The 18,140-nt window shown below is 57.2% G+C and overlaps 1 protein-coding gene across 3 annotated transcripts in view; it reads right to left on the reverse strand.

Annotated features, from left to right (window-relative positions):
• The window catches only part of ACOT7 (acyl-CoA thioesterase 7), a 101,670-nt gene that overhangs the window by 22,945 nt on the left and 60,585 nt on the right, over positions 1–18,140 (reverse strand). For all 3 annotated transcript variants that reach the window (XM_003127525.6, XM_021095251.1, XM_021095252.1), the window contains exon 7: positions 4,781–4,897. In XM_003127525.6, the coding sequence (XP_003127573.6) occupies positions 4,781–4,897 (117 nt within the window). The remainder of the gene's footprint in view (positions 1–4,780; positions 4,898–18,140) is intronic.

The raw sequence follows: 18,140 nt of genomic DNA on the forward strand, positions 1-18,140 counted from the left end.
GCAGATGGAACCAGGTTAAGGACTCGGAGATGGGAGGTGACCCCAGATTGTCCAGGCAGGTCCTGTGTCATCTCCAGGGAGGTCAGAGTAAGGGGAGGAGATGGGGTGATGGGAGTGGGGGCCGCAGGAGGGGCCCCAAGTCAAGAAACACAGGTGCCTCTGGGAGCGGAAAGGCACGAAATAGCTTCTCCCCAAAGCTTCCAGAAGGAACGCAACCTGAGGCCTCTTAGACACCTGGCCTCGGGAACCGGAGAGAATAATCTTTCTTATTTTAAGCCACTAGTTTGTAATAACTCGTCCCAGCAGCGACGGGAGACCCACACAGACGGCGTGTGTGGCTGGCAGGCCACGGTAACTTCTGGGCTTCTTCCCACTGTGTCACCCCTTCCAGGAGGACTGCTGATGGGTGAGTGGGGGAAGCGGGAGACCCACTGGGCTGTGTGTCGAAGAGATGGGACGTGGGCAGGGAGACAGTCAAGCATTTTCCCAATGAGACGGCATGGGCACTGCCCAGTCACCTGCCCAGTGGTGTCCAGGACCACCTGCTGGCACCTCTTCCACGAAAATAACATTACTTTACAAACAGTCCTTGTGCGCATTAAGTTTTCAGTCGATTTCAGAACAAGGGAATTCTAGGCCCCCTACAGAAGCGAGACCCTCCCCTGTGCTTCCTCGTCATCGCGAAACATTTGCTTCCCTGCTTCTTGTCCTGCCATTTGTCCCTCTGCAGGGCTCCCGGTCCCTCCGCAGGGCTCCCATGCCGGGAGCACAGGCCTCTCAACTTTGCTCTGGGAGGGGGCCTGTTCTCCAGAAGCAGCTCCCAGGGCTGCCACCCCCTGGCCGTGTGACTGCCCCTCTCTGAGCCAGGCCCTCCCTTCCGGACCCCCGCAGAGCCGCACCTTCTCTGGCGGCCTCGGACCTGAAGGGGGGGGGGGGCTCTCACCAGGGAGGGGCCCACACCCACGTGGGCAACAGGATGGGAAAAGGGCAGGTTGGGGCCCAGAGGAGATTTTATCCACCTAGGGTTTTTTTTGTTGTTCTTTTTTTGGGGAGGGGGCACACCTCCAGCCTGTGGATGTTCCCGGGCCATGGGCTGACTCACACCAAAGCAGTGGACCCGAGCCACAACAGTGACAATGCTGGATCCTTAACCTGCCAAGCTACCCGGGAGCTCCACCTACAGAAAGTGAGCTCAGGTCTACCAGAATCAAACTGTAAAAAAACGAAGTCTCTGCTGTGACTTGATGGTGGCCCCCACAAAAGATCAGTCCCCTAGGCACCTCAGAATGTGACCTTATTGGAACAGGCAGCTCTGCAGATGTCATTAAGGACCTCGATGAGAGCGCCTCCTGGACCCAGGGGGCCCTAGAGCCTCTGCAACCTTCCCTGCGAGTCCCAGAGAAGGGAAGAGAGAGGGGAGGGCCCCGTGAGGGAGATGGAGGATGGGTCTGTGGGCAGCCCTGGAAGTGGAGGCAGGAAGGACCCTCCCCTGGAGCCTCTGGGTTTGGAAGCCTGGCCTCCAGAGCTGAGAGGGAGTGAACTTTTGTTGCTTTGAGTCCCAGTCAGTGGTCACTGCTGTGGCACCTGTGCAGGCTGGGGGTTCGTCCCTGCCTGGGGTACTGGGAGCAGCCACGCAGCCTCCCCCAAGAGGGTGGCAGTGGATCCGGCCCCCTCACCCCTTCACATCAGAGGGGAGTCGTGAGGCCAGAGGAGAAGGCGCTGGGCCTGGAAGGCTCGCAGGCCGCACGCAGAGAGGCCCGCAGGCTTATAGTCATCTCAGCAGATTTGCATCAGAAAATCAAAGCAGAACAACTGGGAATGTCAATCCCAGCCCTTTGCCAAGTGTCTGACACGCTTCCACTGCCCGGTGCCAAGGACCCAGAGCCAGCGGGGTCACTCCAAGCTCAGCCAGCCCCGCCTGGCATCCCCCACAAACATGACATGGGACCATTGTGTCTGAAGCGGCCCGGTCTGACGGTGGCCTTAACCGAGACGTCACCGTGGCAGTGACCGAGCTGGGCTCCTCGATGGAGCCACAGCAAAGGGGAGAGAGCAGAGGAGCTGACAGCTTCACATGGGGACATTCCTCGGGAAAACAACAAATAAGGCGTGACACTGTCTACTGGCCCCAGGGGACAGTGCACAGAAATAGGCCAGACTCCATAACTGTTATTTTAGTTTGGCCCAAATTCCTCTCTACACGAACCGAGCTGTGATCTGAGAGAAGAGAAACTATCTCTCTGCTGCCCGGGGTGCCCCAGGCCAGGAGGCTGCCTCAGCTCCGGGCCCAGACTGCAGGGGCTCCAGCCAAGGCTGTGATGCCAGCCAGGGGCACGGGCGGGGCCCAGCCCTCACTCTCCAGCACCCACAGTGGAATGTTCCGCAGGAGGTTCCGGCCCGTGGAAACAAGGACCCCTTTCTCTGCGTCTTGGAATCGGAGGAGTCACCTCTTAGAAACAAGCACATGGAGCTCCCGTCGCGGCGCCGCGGAAACGAGTCCGACCAGGACCCACGAGGTTGCGGGTTCGACCCCTGGCCTCGCTCAGTGGGTGAAGGATCCGGCATTGCCGTGAGCTGTGGTGTAGGCCACAGACCTGGCTCAGATCCGGCGTTGCTGTGGCTCTGGCGTAGGCCAGCGGCTACAGCTCCGATTAGACCCCTAGCCTGGGAACATCCATATGCTGCGGGTGTGGCCCTAAAAGGACAAAAGACCAAAAAAAAAGAAAGAAAGAAAGAAAGAAAAAGAAACGAGCACTGCGCTGCCCTGATGTCTTCCAGGCCGCTCCAATTACCCCGGCAAAAGCGCTCTCCTCGGACTAAAGCGCTTCAGAACTAATCACGTAACTAACCAATCCCTCAAAACTAACCAACCGCAGCCCCCTGAGCTCTCCTTGAAAGAGATCGAAGGTGAGGAGTCAGGGTTTGGGGGGCGCGCAGGGCTGCTTAGCCAGCTCTTGGTTTCCTTTCTTTTCTTTTCTCCTTCCTTCCTTCCTCCCTATTTTCCTTTCTTCCTTGCTTTTTAGGGCCGAACCCCCGGCATATAGAAGATCCCAGGCTAGGGGTCGAATCAGAGCTGTAGCCGCCAGCCTATAGCACAGCCACAGCAACGCCAGATCCTTAACCCACTGAGCAAGGCCAGGAGTCGAACCTGCAACCTCATGGTTACTAGTCGGATTCACTTCCACTGTGCCACGACGGGAACCCCAGCTCCTGGTTTCTAACAGGGTCGACTTTCATTCTCCCGGACCTCCCCTCAACGGCAAAGCAGCCTTGAGGAAACAGGCTGGCATGGGGAAAGTTCCCTTTGTTTCTTTTTTTTTCCTTTCCTTTTTGGCCGCCCCTTGACATATGGGGGTCCCAGCGCGGGGCTGGGGATCGAATTCGCATCCTTGCCGCTGCAGAGGCACCATCCATCCTGTTGCACCACAGTGGGAACTCCCCCACTTCGCTTCTCAGCGGGCGGTTCTCCAAGGCCCCCCGGGAGACGCGGAACGGAGCAAGCGCCGTGGAATGCAAGCGTTTCCCACTGTGGGTTTTCAAGTCGTGTTTAACAGTGAAGCTGTGATCGCAGGAATTTACCCAGGGAGTAGTTCCAGAAAAAGAGAAGCCAGGCATCGGGCACGACAGGACTCTTCCTTTCCCAAATGTTCACGCCAGCGCCACACACAACACCCGAGGCCCGGGGAGGACCAGCGGGACGGGACAAACAAAATCACCTGTTCTGGGCAAATTCTAAAGGGACCGTGCGGTCTGTGTCTGAGGCGAACACCCACTAGCTGAGAAGGTTGCTGCAAAGCAGAGGAAAGCAGGGCACAGACCCCCCTCCCCTTCCCCTAAAAGCACCCAAACCCCGCACAGGCCAGGCTGATTTGCTCTCAGTTATGCCAGGACGGGAGGCAGCCCTCCACCCTTCCTATTTCAGAATGCTCTGTCCTCAGCACACGGCCACCGTGTTCTGCAGGGGAGGGCACGCAGCTGGGCGGGACCTCAGCTGGACCAGGCCGGGGCCTCCGAGGGCCTGGATGAGGCCTTGTGGCTCCGGCCGTGGCAACGCCTGGCTCAGCGCTGCTCCTCGAGGCTGCCTCCCACCCATGTCGTCACCCCTCCGTTGTCACTCCCATGGCTGGGGGCTGGGCTTGCCCAGCCAGTAGCTTTTTCCAAGGCCACCTTCCCGGTGAGGCTTCTTCAGAACCAACCTCACAGCCCGGACCCCGACCCCCTGCCGACCCCACGGAGAAGGGCTGCTTTCCCGGGGCTCACAGCCTCAGTTCTGAAGACACAGCAGCCACTGAGACAAGCGGGGGAACCGTTTCGGGTGGGGCTGGGGCTGGATTTCTGTGCTGCGAGAACCACCGCCACCAGCACTGCCCCGGGGGCACTCCCGCTACTCTGAGGAGCCGCTGTTGCTCAAATCCTGGGGACCTGTACTTCCTGGAGACGTAATGTGCCCCGAGGGACGTAGTGGCAGTGGGCTCGGCTCGGTGAGTGTGCACACGGGCCCTTGGCAGGGCTCTGTGCCCAGGGCATTCGAAGAGGATGGGTTTACGCCGCTCTTTAGCAGGATAAAGGCGCCACTCACGTCTGAGTACAGAATTACCAGACTGAGAAATCAAACTGGCAACTGTAACTTCACAGACACATCACCCAAGGCAGAGCTCAAGGTTCTGGAACGCGGGCAGATTCCAGGGCCCGGCAGATGCAGGGGGAACAAAAGGCCACTGTACGAGGGACCCAAGCAGCCAGGGCGGCCCCTGCCCCTCGGCGGAGAGGGTTCTGTTACCTTTTCGGATCTTGTCGTGGAAGTTAATGGCGTCCACGGAAGCAGTGACGATGTTGGTTTTGCAGTGACGTGCGGCCACGATCCCGGCCACCTCGTCCATGAGCTTCATGGTGACACCTGCACAGAGAAGGCACACGGCAGGTTAGATGTGGGGGAAGGGGAGCCCACCGCCCAGCCTGGAAACACGTCGGGGGAAACGCGTCCCCGGGACCCACCAGTGGGGCCACGGCCCGTTGAATCCCGGGCTGAAAACCTGACTCCCTGGGGCGCTCTGGAAGATGACCACGGCTGCAGCCAGGGCTCAGGCCACCAGAACAAATGACAACCCTCCTCCTAACCTCTAAGGTGCCCTGTCCTGCCAGGAAAGTTTCGCCACATGCTCCACTGAATGGCCACAGTCAGAAAGCCAGGCGACAGGTGCCCGTGACAACGTGGAGAAGCCAGAACCCGTCACACTCCGGGCAGGGATGGAAATGGTGCGGCCTCTTCGGAAACAGCCTGGAGTTTCTCAAAAGGCTAATAAACACACAGTTGCCACGTGACCCAGCAATTCCACCCTCAGGTGAGCACCCGAGGGAGATAAAAACACACGTTCGTGCAAAAGCTCCAGAGAGCGTTACTCCTAACCCCCTGGAGCGGAACCAACCCGAAGGTGCATTGACTGGGGCTTATCCACACAGCGGAATATTACTCAGCAATAAAAAGGAACGAAGGACCAACAAAGCCTACAGCAAAGGTGAACCCTGAAATCATCATGCGGAGGGAAAGAAGCCAGACATAAAACCTTGCATACTGAAGGAGTCCACTGATGTGAAATATTCAGAAAAGTCAAATCCATAGAGACAGGAAGTAGATTAGTGGTTTTCGTTTCTTTTTCTTTTTTCCTTTTTTAGGGCTACACCTGCTGCATATGGAAGTTCCCAGCTTAGGGGTTGAATGAGAGCTGCAGCTGCAGCAAAGCCAGATCCTTAACTCCCTGAGTGAGGCCAGGGATTGAACCTGAATCCTCATGGATACTAGTTGGGTTTGTTACCACCGAGCCACAACGCGAAGTCCAGATCAGTGGTTTTCTAGAGAAAGGGAGTTGGAGAAATGGGGACGGGCTGCTGTGCAGCTCTGAGGTCTCTCTGGGGGGATGAAAATGCTCTGAGACGGGCTGTGGCACTGGTTTCAGTGCGACGACACTAAAGATCAAGGAGCTGCAACGAGTGAGCTGTAAGGACTGTGTGAAGTACATCAATAAAGCTGCTAAGTCAAAAAACAAACGGAACTAGAAGCGCGGCTCGGGACAAGCGCACCGTGGGCCGAGGGGACCCAAACCTCAGGCGCGGACGTTTCCACCCGCTCACACCCCTCAACTGACGGCATCTCGACACATGCCGCGGCTGGTCCCCTGCCCCCAATTCTCGCTCCACCAGTGCAACACAGTAATACACGTCTCATTTAGTTAGAAAACTGAAACCAGAAATTCCCGTGGCAGAGCGGGTTAAGGAGCAGGCATTGCTATAGCTGTGGCACAGCAGACCTCTGGCCTGGGGACGTCCACATGCCACGGGCCCCAAACAAAACCAGCACACTTAAACCATAGCTTTTACTAGGTCAAACTACAGACAATAGCCATGAGTCAACCACTGTGACCCATAAAGGTAGCAAAGTGCTGTTGATCCATCTGATAACTATCAAAAATCTTGGAAAGCTGGAGTTCCCGTCATGGCGCAGTGGAAATGAATCCAACTAGGAACCATGAGGTTGCGCGTTTGATCCCTGGCCTTGCTCAGTGGGTTAAGGATCTGGCATTGCTGTGAGCTGTGGTGAAGGTTGCAGACGTGGCTTGGAACTTGCATTGCTGTGCTGGTGTAGGCTGGTGGCTACAGCTCCGATTAGACCTCTAGCCTGGGAACCTCCATATGCCGCGGGTATGGCCCTGGAAAGGGCAAAAAGACAAAAAAAAAAAAAAGGAATCTTGGAAAGTTATATATGTCCAACCAGCACACAGAATGATTTCTAAAAATCCAGAGAGAGGCAGAAAAACCAACTCCATCCCACCCATAAAAGCCAGGCTCATGGGGAGTCAGGTTTAGGGCAGGGCTTGTAGTTCCCAGTGCCTGCAGGACCAGGCAGGGGTTATGCAGGGTGGTGAGGAGGGCTGGCGGCCCTTCCTACTGTCCCTCACCCACAGGAACAAGGACAGACTAACAATGTTTCAGGAGAAGCTTGGAACCTACATGCTTACGAGGAATCTGCCAATTATTAAACATTGGTAATTAATTAAAACGCTCTTAGGAGTTCCCTGGTGGCCTAGTGGTTAAGGTCTGGAATTGTCACTGCTGTGGCACGGGTTTGATCCCTGGCCCAGGAACTTCCATGTGCTGAGGATTCGGTCAAAAAAAAGAAAGAAAGAAACAAAGAGAGAAAAGAATGATGAAGGGATAAACAGGATTCTGGGAACTACGTGTGTGTGTGGGGGGGGTGTTGAGAGCATTTTATTTTATTTTATTTTATTTATTTATTTATTTATCTTTTGTCTTTTGTTGTTGTTGTTGCTATTTCTTGGGCCGCTCCCGCGGCATATGGAGATTCCCAGGCTAGGGGTCAAATCGGAGCTGTAGCCACCGGCCTACGCCAGAGCCACAGCAACTCGGGGTCCGAGCCGTGTCTGCGACCTACACCACAGCTCACGGCAACACCGGATCGTTAACCCACTGAGCAAGGGCAGGGACCGAACCCGCAACCTCATGGTTCCTAGTCGGATTCGTTAACCACTGCGCCACGACGGGAACTCCTTTTTTTAAATTATTTTTTTGTCTTTTTAGGGCCGTACCCGCGGCATACGATGCTCCCGGGCTAGGGGTCTAATTTAAGCTACAGCTGCCGGCCTCTGCCACAGCCACAGCAACGTGGGATCTGAGCCATGTCTGCGACCTACATCACAGCTCACAGCAATGCCGGATCCTTAACACCACTGAGCGAGGCCAGGGATCGAACCTGCATCCTCATGGATGCTAGTCATATTCATTTCCGCTGAGCCGCGATGGGAACTCCGAGGGCATTTTAACTAGAGGATGTTAGATGTTTACGACAGACTGTGTATTCTGCGTGGCTGTCTTGTTTTTAGGGGGAGACACCAGCAAACTCAGCCACATCAGGGGCCTCCTGAGAACAAATGAGACAGAGGTAGCCAGGAGTCTTCAAGAGAAAAAGAATGGTGACGCTGGGGTCTGGGTGGCAGGCGCCACTCGGGCTGGAGGGACGCCGTCTGCAGTTCACCCATGTCCCCAGGGCCTGCTCCGTGTCAGGCTCTTAGCAAACACCGACTGCAGGAGTGAACAGAAGGAGGAAGGGATGAGTGCTGGGCCTCCCTGCACAGCAGCCCGGGACGGGCCCGCACTGTCCCCATGCCACAGCAGAAGGCGGAGGCTTGTGTCCAAGGCCACTTGCTCAGGGAGAGTGGGGACCAGCCTCTGACCACAGGGCACCAGCGGCCACGCTGCCTTCGATCCAGATCCGGTGATACTGAGACTAAGACAGGACTGTGGAAAAAAGAGCTCGAGATCATGGGGAGAGGCAGGGGTGGCAGGAAAACTAGGGCGCGCCGGGGTGGAGGGTCCCAACCCAGTGCTCCCGGGCCCCCCAGTGGCGTCATCACTGGGGGAGGCGGTGGGGGAGGATTTGGAAAAAAAGAATTTAAATAGGAATGAATGTTGAGAACACGGAAAGTACATATGATTAACCCCTGGTTTGTGGGTCCTGCAAAGTAGAAGCTGTTAAGAATGCAAGACTAAATGGAAGAAGAATCAGCCTTTCAACTGGGGTTTTGCCCTCTTTCTCCAAAATGTGGGCAGAGGTTCCTCAAGGGACTTCACTGGTACTAAAACCACTGCAGGATCCAGAGCGAGTGTGGCCAGAAGGGGACCGTGCCCAGAGCAGGCGGGGCGGGGAGACCGAGCAGCCATCGGAGGTCCTGACGCCAGATGTCCCCTTGCCCGGGTGTGGGGCGTGGCGCCCCGACCATCTGCATCGCATGACTCAGATGCTGACACAGGGTGGGGACTGAGTGGTCCCAAGCCCCTGACCAATTCGGAACTGGACACATAGCACTCAGGAAGGGCTGCTGAGTAAGTGGGTCGGTGAACAAAGGAACCCAAATCAGCCCAAGAAGTGGCTCCACTAGAGTCGCAGGGCAGGTGCTCGGGAAGCAATCACGTTTAGTCCGGGTGAGGCAGGAAAAGCATGCTTGTCCCCACGGAACCCCAGGGCCAGGGGAGCTGCCGAACAGAAGGACCCTCCAGATCCGACAGGCAGCCCAGGAATCTGAGCTGGGAGGCCCGACAGGAAACGAGACTCAGATGGAGTCTCTGGATCCCAGTGTCAGGCGGGGGCAGGCGTGACCCCACCATGCACCGCAATGACCAGATTATACCCCAAACTGGGGTTAATCCCAGGCCGGGACAGGAGGTCTGCTCCACGGAGAGGAGGGCCCTGGGGGCTCCAGATGGCTGCCCCGGCCCATCTCCACCCACCCCCGTGATCTCTACCTCCCGGGAACCCACGGTGGGGTCAGTGGGAAGTGACAGCAAAGTAGGTTTTAGGGCTCAGGACATGCACAGACTTTCTGGGGGAAAAACTTAGACTTGTGCACAACTCCGAGTCCCCACCATGTGCGAGGGAACCCTGGGGTCAGAGCTGGAGGCTGAAACCTGTGCCTGCAGCTCCAGGCAGCCCCAAGTCCGTTCCCCCATAACTAGGCCCTCTGGGGTCCTGAGTGTAAAGTGGACGCTGGGGACTACTTAAGAGGGGCGGGAAGTGATCTCAGAAAACCCAGATTCCAGGCATCTCAGAGAAATTCGGTTCCAGACCCTTGCAATAAAGAGAGAATATAGAAATAAAGTGAGTCAGGCGTTCCCTGGGGCCTAGTGGGTTAAGGACCTGGCGTTGTCACCACAGCGGCTTGGGTTGATTCCTGGCCGGGAACTTGTGCATGCTGAGCGCGTGGCCAAAACAAAAAACAAACAACAATAACAAGCGTGAAAAGGTTTGAAATGTAATGAAAATGACCAAAATGTGACACAGAGACACAAAAGGGAGCAGATACTGTTGGAGAAATGGCGCTGATACACTTGTTCAATACAGGGGCTGCCATGAGCCTTCAGTTTGTAAAAAAAAAAAAAAAAAAAAAAAAAATCTGCAAGGCGCAATAAAGTGAGGTCTGCCCGTATAACAAAACACGGACGACCAGCCCTCTTTGTCCTCTGCCGGGAGAGGAACAGCCCTGGGCCTGTTGCTCCGTGGATCTGGTCTGAGAAATTCTTGTCCTCTGCTATAAGAGAAGAGCCCTCGAGGGAATAAGACAATAGAAATCCACGGAATCGTGGAGTTTCCGTGTGGTGCCGCGGGTTTAGTAGCCGGCGTCACTGCAGCAGCCCGGTCACCGCTGCAGCGCGGGTTTGATTGCCGGCCTGAGAACGTCCACATGCCGTGGGTGTGGCCCAAGACAAATCAAACCAAACCAAAGTCCACGTCCCCGCATCCCATCACAACAGGTTTGTAAGGACGGTTACCGCGAAGCCCCCTCGTCTCTGACTGAGACACAATGTGCTGCGATCAACATGTCCACCAGCAAAGGGAGCTTTGTTTAAGAACAAAACAACCAGAAAGCCCCTCCTCCTAACACTGCCCAACGGGCCCCACCCCCGGTGCTGTCGAGGCGGGGTGGTGGTGGGGGGCACCAGCCCACTTTGGCACCGGAAGGCACTGTCTCCCCTTCTCTTTTTTACACCTCAAAGATATCAAGTATCTGGGTTTTCTCCAAAATGCCTCTTTCCAGGTTCCTACTGGAAAAACCTCGTCAGTTCCTTCCCATTTAGGTACAAACGAGGGGAAGATAACTTTGGCAAATTACAGTCTGTCATGTGCCGTCCTTGTTACCCAAGATGCGCCATGTAAAAGATGGCAAGGAAATTGCAGGATTTGCTGTCCTTGGATGCTGCATTCAGTTCAGGAATTATGGGAAGAAAACAAACAAAAAAAGATTTGCTTGGCTATTAACATATAGATAAATATTGGGAACCAAAGATATTTCTGAATCTAACATTTAAGCATCGACATATTGACTGGCTGAAAAACAGAGGCTTGATGTTATTTTCCCAGGCCCGCCTAGCTGACTGGGTCACGCCTGCCACCATCCCAAGGCAGCTGCTAGCAGCTCTGAGCCCTGTGCCACTGGCTGTTCTGTGGGTGGCGATTTGAGATGTCCCCATTTCTATATTTAATCCCAACTGATGGAGTGTGGGTGCCAGCCTCCTATATTAAGAAAACGATAGTAAGTTCATCTTATTTTAACTAGCACACCCTTCGGAAATTACAGGGGAGTTATTCTAAGGTCCAGCTGAGTGACAGCCACCTGGACCGTCTGGCTTCGCCCCCGCCCCCAGGTTTCAAATGTACCTGCAGGCATCTCTGCGAACCGGGGCCAAGGGCAGAGGAGTATTAACCAAGGCAGCCAGTACAGATCGTTTCTGGCAATTCATGCACAGTGTAGGAAAGGCAAAGGCTTTCTAACGTCAAAATGTCAAAAGTGGAATCTGGCGGAGGCTTCGGGCCCCATTCACCCAAGCACGGCAGAGCCAGGGAGCTGGTGGAAGGGCTCCGGCCACCATGTCCCCTCACTCTGTGTCAGGGAACTTGAAATGGTCATGACGAAATTCGTTTACTGCTGTTTAAGGATCAATGCCTTCCCTGTTTTGAACAGGAAACGGGGGAGAAAGGCAGGTGGAGTTCTGTCCCAAATGCCAAGGAGAGCAGGGACAAGGAGGCAGTGGTGACACAGAAGCCCCCTCGCCCAGCCCGCTCCCAGCAGGAGGCTGGAGGCAAGGTCACGTGGGCCCAGTGGCCGAGCTATTCTGGGGGGTGTGGGTTTCCTCTCAGGAGACTAGGCTGCAGCCGGGGGCTAACACTGAAGAATTCTCCGTCCTGATATTGAGCAGGAAAGACACCATTCGGGGACATCGGCCGAGTGCCCCTAAGGATCGCAGCCCAAGAGGAAGCAGAGCTGATGATGTTAAAAAGCAAAAAAGCACCTGCACGTTGGTAGAGAAGGATGCGCGGCATGTGGCTGGTGGGGTTTCTCACGCAAAGCGCTTTGCATTTCGGGAAGAGGGACCCAGGGCCACACGTGTCCACTGCGGAGCCGCCGAGAGGACCAGCACGGGCAGCAGGACCCAGTCCAGGGATGGGGTCACAGCTGGCCTGGGAGGGGCGGGAGGGGCCAGGGCTTGGACCGGTTCAGAGCACTTGGGGCTGCGGGTTGTCACCAGACCCCAGCTACCGCCCTGACATCTGGATGGACAAGGCCTCTCTCCGGAGCCTCGCTGCCAGAGGGTGTTTTCTTAGAAAGTGAGGACCTGTGAGGACCGGAAGGGCGGAGGCCACTGCCTCGCACAGCTCAGCCTCCCGAAGAAGACAGTGGGGCCCAAACTGGCCCTGGCCCCCTCACCTCCTGACCCCCGAGACCAGGAGCTCCTCAGGCGGAGGAAGGAAATGCCTTCCTGGCCTCCTTGCTTCCTCTCCGGCCAAGGGTTTGGCTCTCTGCCCGCCACGCGGCAGGGGCCCATGTAAACGAGGCCACAAAACCGGAGAGGGCATCTGTGCCCTGGTCTGCACTGTTCAGGGAAACCAACTCCTCCTCCAGGTGCAGAGGAGAGCTTTTCCCAACCGCCCACGGAGACCCCGCGAGCGCGTGAGGGCGTCTGGTCGGGAGGCGGCACCCTGTGCCTGGTCCCCCGCCCCACCTCCTGCACCCGTGTGTCCCCCGCCCCACCTTCTGTGCCCCCCCTCCCGCGCCCATGTGCCCCCCCACCATGGGCTGCCGTCTCTGCCTCTGCCTCCAGACCCTGTGTGGTTGCCTGGCCTCAGATCCCAGGGCAGCCTCGTGTGGCCCTTGGCTGCTGGACACTGTGTGGAGGACGTGTTTTAGGTTTGTCTCCATAGGTTTATAGACGTTTATAGGTTTGGTGGGGCAGTGACATGTCCCCAGGCCCCACCCGGGAGGTGTTGCTGGGTGTTCACGAGTCAGGCAGCCGCCGTCATCACAAGAGTCTGGGTGGGGCTGACCCCGCTGCCCCCCGCCCCCCCCCCCCCCCGCCCCGTGGCCCTTCTCAGCTCGCAGGCCATCTTCACAATCTGGTCCCTTCACCCAGCATGCGGCATGTCTACATCGCCCAGGGCCCGGTTTGGGGGTGGGGGCATGTGGTGAGGCTGTGAGATGCAGGAAAGGGTCTCCATGCAGGATCGGCCAGCGAGCAGGTGGGGTGGGGTGTTTTACACAGGTGGTCAGGAGAGGCCTGAAGACAGAGGGCTGCAGCTGCCCAGCTGTTTGGGGACCACAACGCAGGCAGAGGGACGAGCAGGAGCAGGGCCACAGGCCTAAGTGGCAGGAGGCACCTGGGAAGACAAGGGCCTGGAGGCCTCGCGAGGGAGAGAATGGCAGAAACCCAGGGGCTGGGCTTCTGTCTGGAGTCAGACGGGAGCCTCGGCCGGGGCTGAGCAGGCCTGGCTTCACCTGCCTTCGGCTCTGGGAGGACCAGGGAGGCTGCTGTGGTTCCCACTCAGGGAACTGGGAGACCAGGGAAGAGGCCATTTCCACGATGACAGGCACACCTGGGGGTGACGGTGGAGGAGGTGAGAATTCAGATTCTCGTGGTTGTTATGTTTTGTTTTGTTTTTTAAGGCCACACCTGCGGCATATGGAGGTTCCCAGGCTAGGAGTCAAATAGGAGCTGCAGCTGCCAGCCTGCACCACAGCCACAGGCACACGGGATCTGAGCTGCATCTGTGACCTACACCACAGCCACAACAACACAGGATCCAAGCTGCATCAGTGACCTATGGTGTAGCTTATAGCAATGCCAGACTCTTAATCCACTGAGCGAGGCCAGGGATCGAACCTACATCCTATGAACACTAGACCTCTAAGCCACAACAGGAACGCCCAGATTCTCATATTTTGAATGCAGATCCCAAAGGACTGGCTGACAGATGAGCTGGAGAGCCTTTAGGAGAGGCCGCGTCACAGAGGACCGCAGGAATTCTGGCTGGGCAGCCAGAAGGATGGCCTGGCAGCCACAACGGAGGCAGGATGGAGGAGCACCGTATCTGACACTGGGTGAGAGAGGCCTGCCAGTCGCCCAGAGCTGGTCCTGGAGAAGCAGCTGGAGTCTGGGGGGTGGGGACAGGGGGCAAGGATGGGGCCCTGGGTACCCAACCAGGGCAGGAAAGAAGCCAGAAGGGACAGCATAGAAACAGAAGGGGTGGCAGTGGGCTGAAGAAAAGTGGGGAAGGGCCACCCTGGGCCTTGGGAAGGAGGTGGCAGGGTGGGGGCAGCCAGGTGAACTGTGAGAGCCAGTCCCACCCACTGGCGTTGGCCATGGCAGGTCACAGTGACCTTGACGGGAGGCATGTGTGTGGATTAGGCTCCAGGGAGGACCTCAAGAAGGACCAGAGGGAGCGACAGAATGCAGACACCCCAAGTTGCCGAGTGGAAAGTGCCAGGCCCAGGGTGCCTCCGGCAGCCCAACACGGGTCCCCTGTAGAAGCGTGGCCACCGGCCACCGCAGGACGCTGTTCTACGAGTGGGAAAGGCACCTTGCCTGCCAGCCTTTGCCCGACCTGCAGCTTGATGTGAAGACATAGCAGCCACATGCCCAGGGGGACTTATGGCCCGAGATTCTAGCAGAGAAGACTGCCAGTGGCTCAGGGCAGAGCTGCCCGGCAGCATCAACTCAAACTGTGTGTCCGAAAGACTTGTTTCATTCACGCAATGGACATCCCCCAAGCTCCTCTCCACAAAGCAGTGCCGGAGAGAGGAGAGAAGGAGAAGGAAGCTGGGGAGAAGACCACAACCAGGCAGGAGGGAGGCAGACAGCCAGGCAGCTTCGAGGAGCAGTGGCAGTGAGGGGGGCGGGCCCCGGGGGAGGGCTTCTACCTGGGGGCTGGGCAGGCAGACACGGGCAGGTGGAAGAAGAGGATGAACAAAGATGCCACGGGCCGCGATGAGGAAAGAACATCCCGGGGCCCATGCCAGGAGCTGGGAGCCCTGGAGGCAGCAGAGGCCATGGCTGAGAGCCACGGGTGCCAGGGGCCGAGCTCTGCTTTGCCAAGGCTGACCTGGCTGTGAGGGAGGGTCCGAGGGGAGACCCCGGAACGGGGGGGCAGGACCTGGCAACCAGGGGAGGGACAGCACCGGTGGTTGAGAGGATTCGGACCTGGGGACCAGGGCGGGGATGGCTAGGGGACGTGGGACCTGGGATCCAAGGACAGGTGCTCGGGCCTGCTGCCCGAGTCCTGGGGGTGCAGTTTGTTATTCTTCTTCCAGTCCTAACGCTTGGGTATTTTTTGACTTTCTAAGGATCACAAGCTCCAAGTTACCCACTCTTTTTCTCTGAGGACAGCTTCAGCCACTCCCCCTGCTCCTGGGAGAAGCACTCCTCTTTGCATCATTTTCTAGGCAGTGGAGACGCCCTGCCTCTACTCTTTCTTTGACCAGGAGTTCTCTGCAGGAGTGTTTCCCACCTTCCAGCTGGTTGAGTTCTAGTTATGGATGTTTAGGCTTGATGGGTGCCCTGCGGGGGAACTGAGAGTGAAACTGCTCTGTGGTCACATATGTGATCCTATTTTGCAAACCCCCTCTGGATACGAAGGAAAAGCATGTGTTTTCCACGGAGCAGAATGTCTTCTCTCTGGGTCTTTAAGTAAAACCAACCACATACGCGACAGAAAAAATTGTAACAATAACAAACCTATATTAAGCGCTTCCTTCGTGCTGGTTGTTTTCCCCGTATTATCACAGGCAGTTCCCCTCCTAGGACCCCCTACACAAAAGGGAACGCGAAGCCCAGGAGGAAGCCCCCGGGCCACCGAGGCACTAAATGGGGAAGCTAAAGCCTGTAGGGGAGTTGCCGCCGTGGCTCAGCGGTAACAAACCCGACTAGGATCCACGAAGATGCGGGTTTTGGCCTCACTCAGTGGGTTAAGGATCCGGTGTTGCCATGAGCTGGAGTATAGGTCGCAGAGGCGGCTCGGATCCCTTGTGGCTGTGGCTGTGGTGTAGGCCTGTGGCTACAGCTCCAATTCAACCCCTAGCCTGGGAACCTCCATATGCCGTGGGTGCGGCCCTAAAAAGACCAAAAAAAAATCCTTTCGGATCCACAAGAAGGAGGTCACGGAGGCCGAGGGAGATCACGAGGGAGAAGAGGTGGATTGAGGGAGGAAAAGAGTGCCCAGGACAGCCACGGGGGGGAGAAGAAGAGAGGGGACATCGAGCGCACCCCTGGTGCGGGAACCACCTGCTGGGAAGGTCGTCACCAGGCGGACGCCAGGCATCCGGGTCCCCACCATGCCACTCGGTGCCACCATGGATTCGGAGGGTGTGGGGTTTCAGGGACGGCGGGTCAGTGGCGCCCGATGCTCGTGAGGGGCCGGGGGACAGGCTGTGAGGACTCGGCTCTGGATTGGTTGAGACAAATGCACACTCCACACTCCAGACCCACCCAGGGCACTCATGAAACACACAGGATCCCCCACCCCAGCCCCAGGGCATCAAGCCTGCCAGAGAAAGGCCCGGGAATCTGGGTTTTAACAGGCGCTGGGAGGACTGACGCGCTGAGGAGGCTGTTTTAGCCCCAACCCATGGCTACAACAAGATCCTGAGCTCTGAGCAGAGGGAGTTCTCACGCAGGACCGAATGTGACCTTAACGTCGACTAGAAACTGTAAGCCACACACTCTGTTACTCAGAAAAGCCTGTTACGTCGGGGAGGATCGGGGACGGGCCCTGGGGCTGGAGGCTGAGGGCGAGAGGGGCAGAGGCCTGGGAAGCTGCAAGGTGACCAGCACAGCCGGTCCCAGCAGGGAGCGATTTCACCTGTGAAACTCAGAAGCCACCTTCGCCCCCAAGACAGTCAGTCCTTCCCTTCCGGTGCTCACTCCGGCGACCCCGCCACAGACTGGCGGATGGGGTGCGCGCAAGGGCTGCAGGCAGCTTCCTGGGATGGAGAAGGAGGCAGGGAGGAGCCGGCTACACCACACGGCAGGGGCGGCAGGCGGAAGGAGCCCGAATCCCTGGCACCGCGGGGTCACTGGGTCGGCCCCGACGTCTTCGGACTGCATCGCTTCATGGACACTGGCAATGTTCCTCTCTCTCACTAAAGCCACTGCTGGGGGCCTTCATCACAGCAGTTGAGCCTTCGTCCTGGTTAACGTGTTACTTGCACAGGAAGCCACTGGTCTGCCACCAAAACTAGCGAAGGGGAAAATCGAAGATCTGTGGACCAGGTGGTCCAACCCAGATGAGAAGCAAAGGCCATCCCAGGGGGGCAGAAGCGCACGGGCAGGGCCGGCACCCCAGTTTGGGGGAGGCGGGTGGGAAATCTTGGCTGGCAGGCAAAGCTTTATGAAGCTGCTAGGGGTGGGTGAGGGGTGGGACTTCGATGGACGGTCGAAGCCAGGGGAGCAGGAGGCATTACAGAGCCACGGCACGGGTGACAAATTGCAGCACTCTGCCGGGCTCCGAGCTCAGGGCTCTCACGGGGCTTTAGGCCTGACCATGGCCCATCAGACACATTTAGGTCCCCAAGTCGCACAGCAGAAGCAGCCACTGAGGCTGCTGGGAGAGGGGTCGGGGCGTGAGGGAGCACCAGGCACAACTGTGTTCTGTCAGACGCCACTTTGGACCATTTCCACAGGATACGTGGATTTACGATAATTAATTACAAATAAAAACGAGCCAGAGGAAAACCCAAGTGCAGACGTGGAGGATTCATGTTGAAGCCTCTGCTGGGGTCGGGCCATGAAGCCCCCCCAGCCCCCAAGGGTAGGCCACAGCGGTCCAGGCTCTGGGGGCCGTGCCGCCTTTCACCCCCTGGCCAGTCACGGCAGCGACGGCCTCTCAGGCTGGGACACCTGCGTGGAAAGAGCCAACCGAGGGCCAGGTCCTCCGGAGAGTCCCCCGGGAGAGAAGGCAGCGGACGTCTCGGGACCAACGCGGAAGAAGGGAACAGAACCTTCGAGAAGATGAACCGACGACAGAGAACCCCCCTCTTTATCAGATGATGAAAGTCATGTTTCAGGATCCAGTTAAAATCCTTCAGCACAAAACACACCTTAGAAACCAAACCAACCTATGAACAAAAATAATGAAAAGCAGATTTTCTCTCCCAGGCAGGCTTTTAAAATGAGTACTCGTTCTGCATGCCATTACCTTCCTGAATCTTAATTGTGCGAGTTATTTTTATCGCTGGATCTCTTGGGTTCTCCAGGTGTGTTACTACGCCATCTGCAAAGACAGCTTTACTCCTTTCTGCTAATTC

This window comes from Sus scrofa, chromosome 6, assembly GCF_000003025.6.
Source record: "Sus scrofa isolate TJ Tabasco breed Duroc chromosome 6, Sscrofa11.1, whole genome shotgun sequence".
NCBI classification, from domain to species: domain Eukaryota; kingdom Metazoa; phylum Chordata; class Mammalia; order Artiodactyla; family Suidae; genus Sus; species Sus scrofa.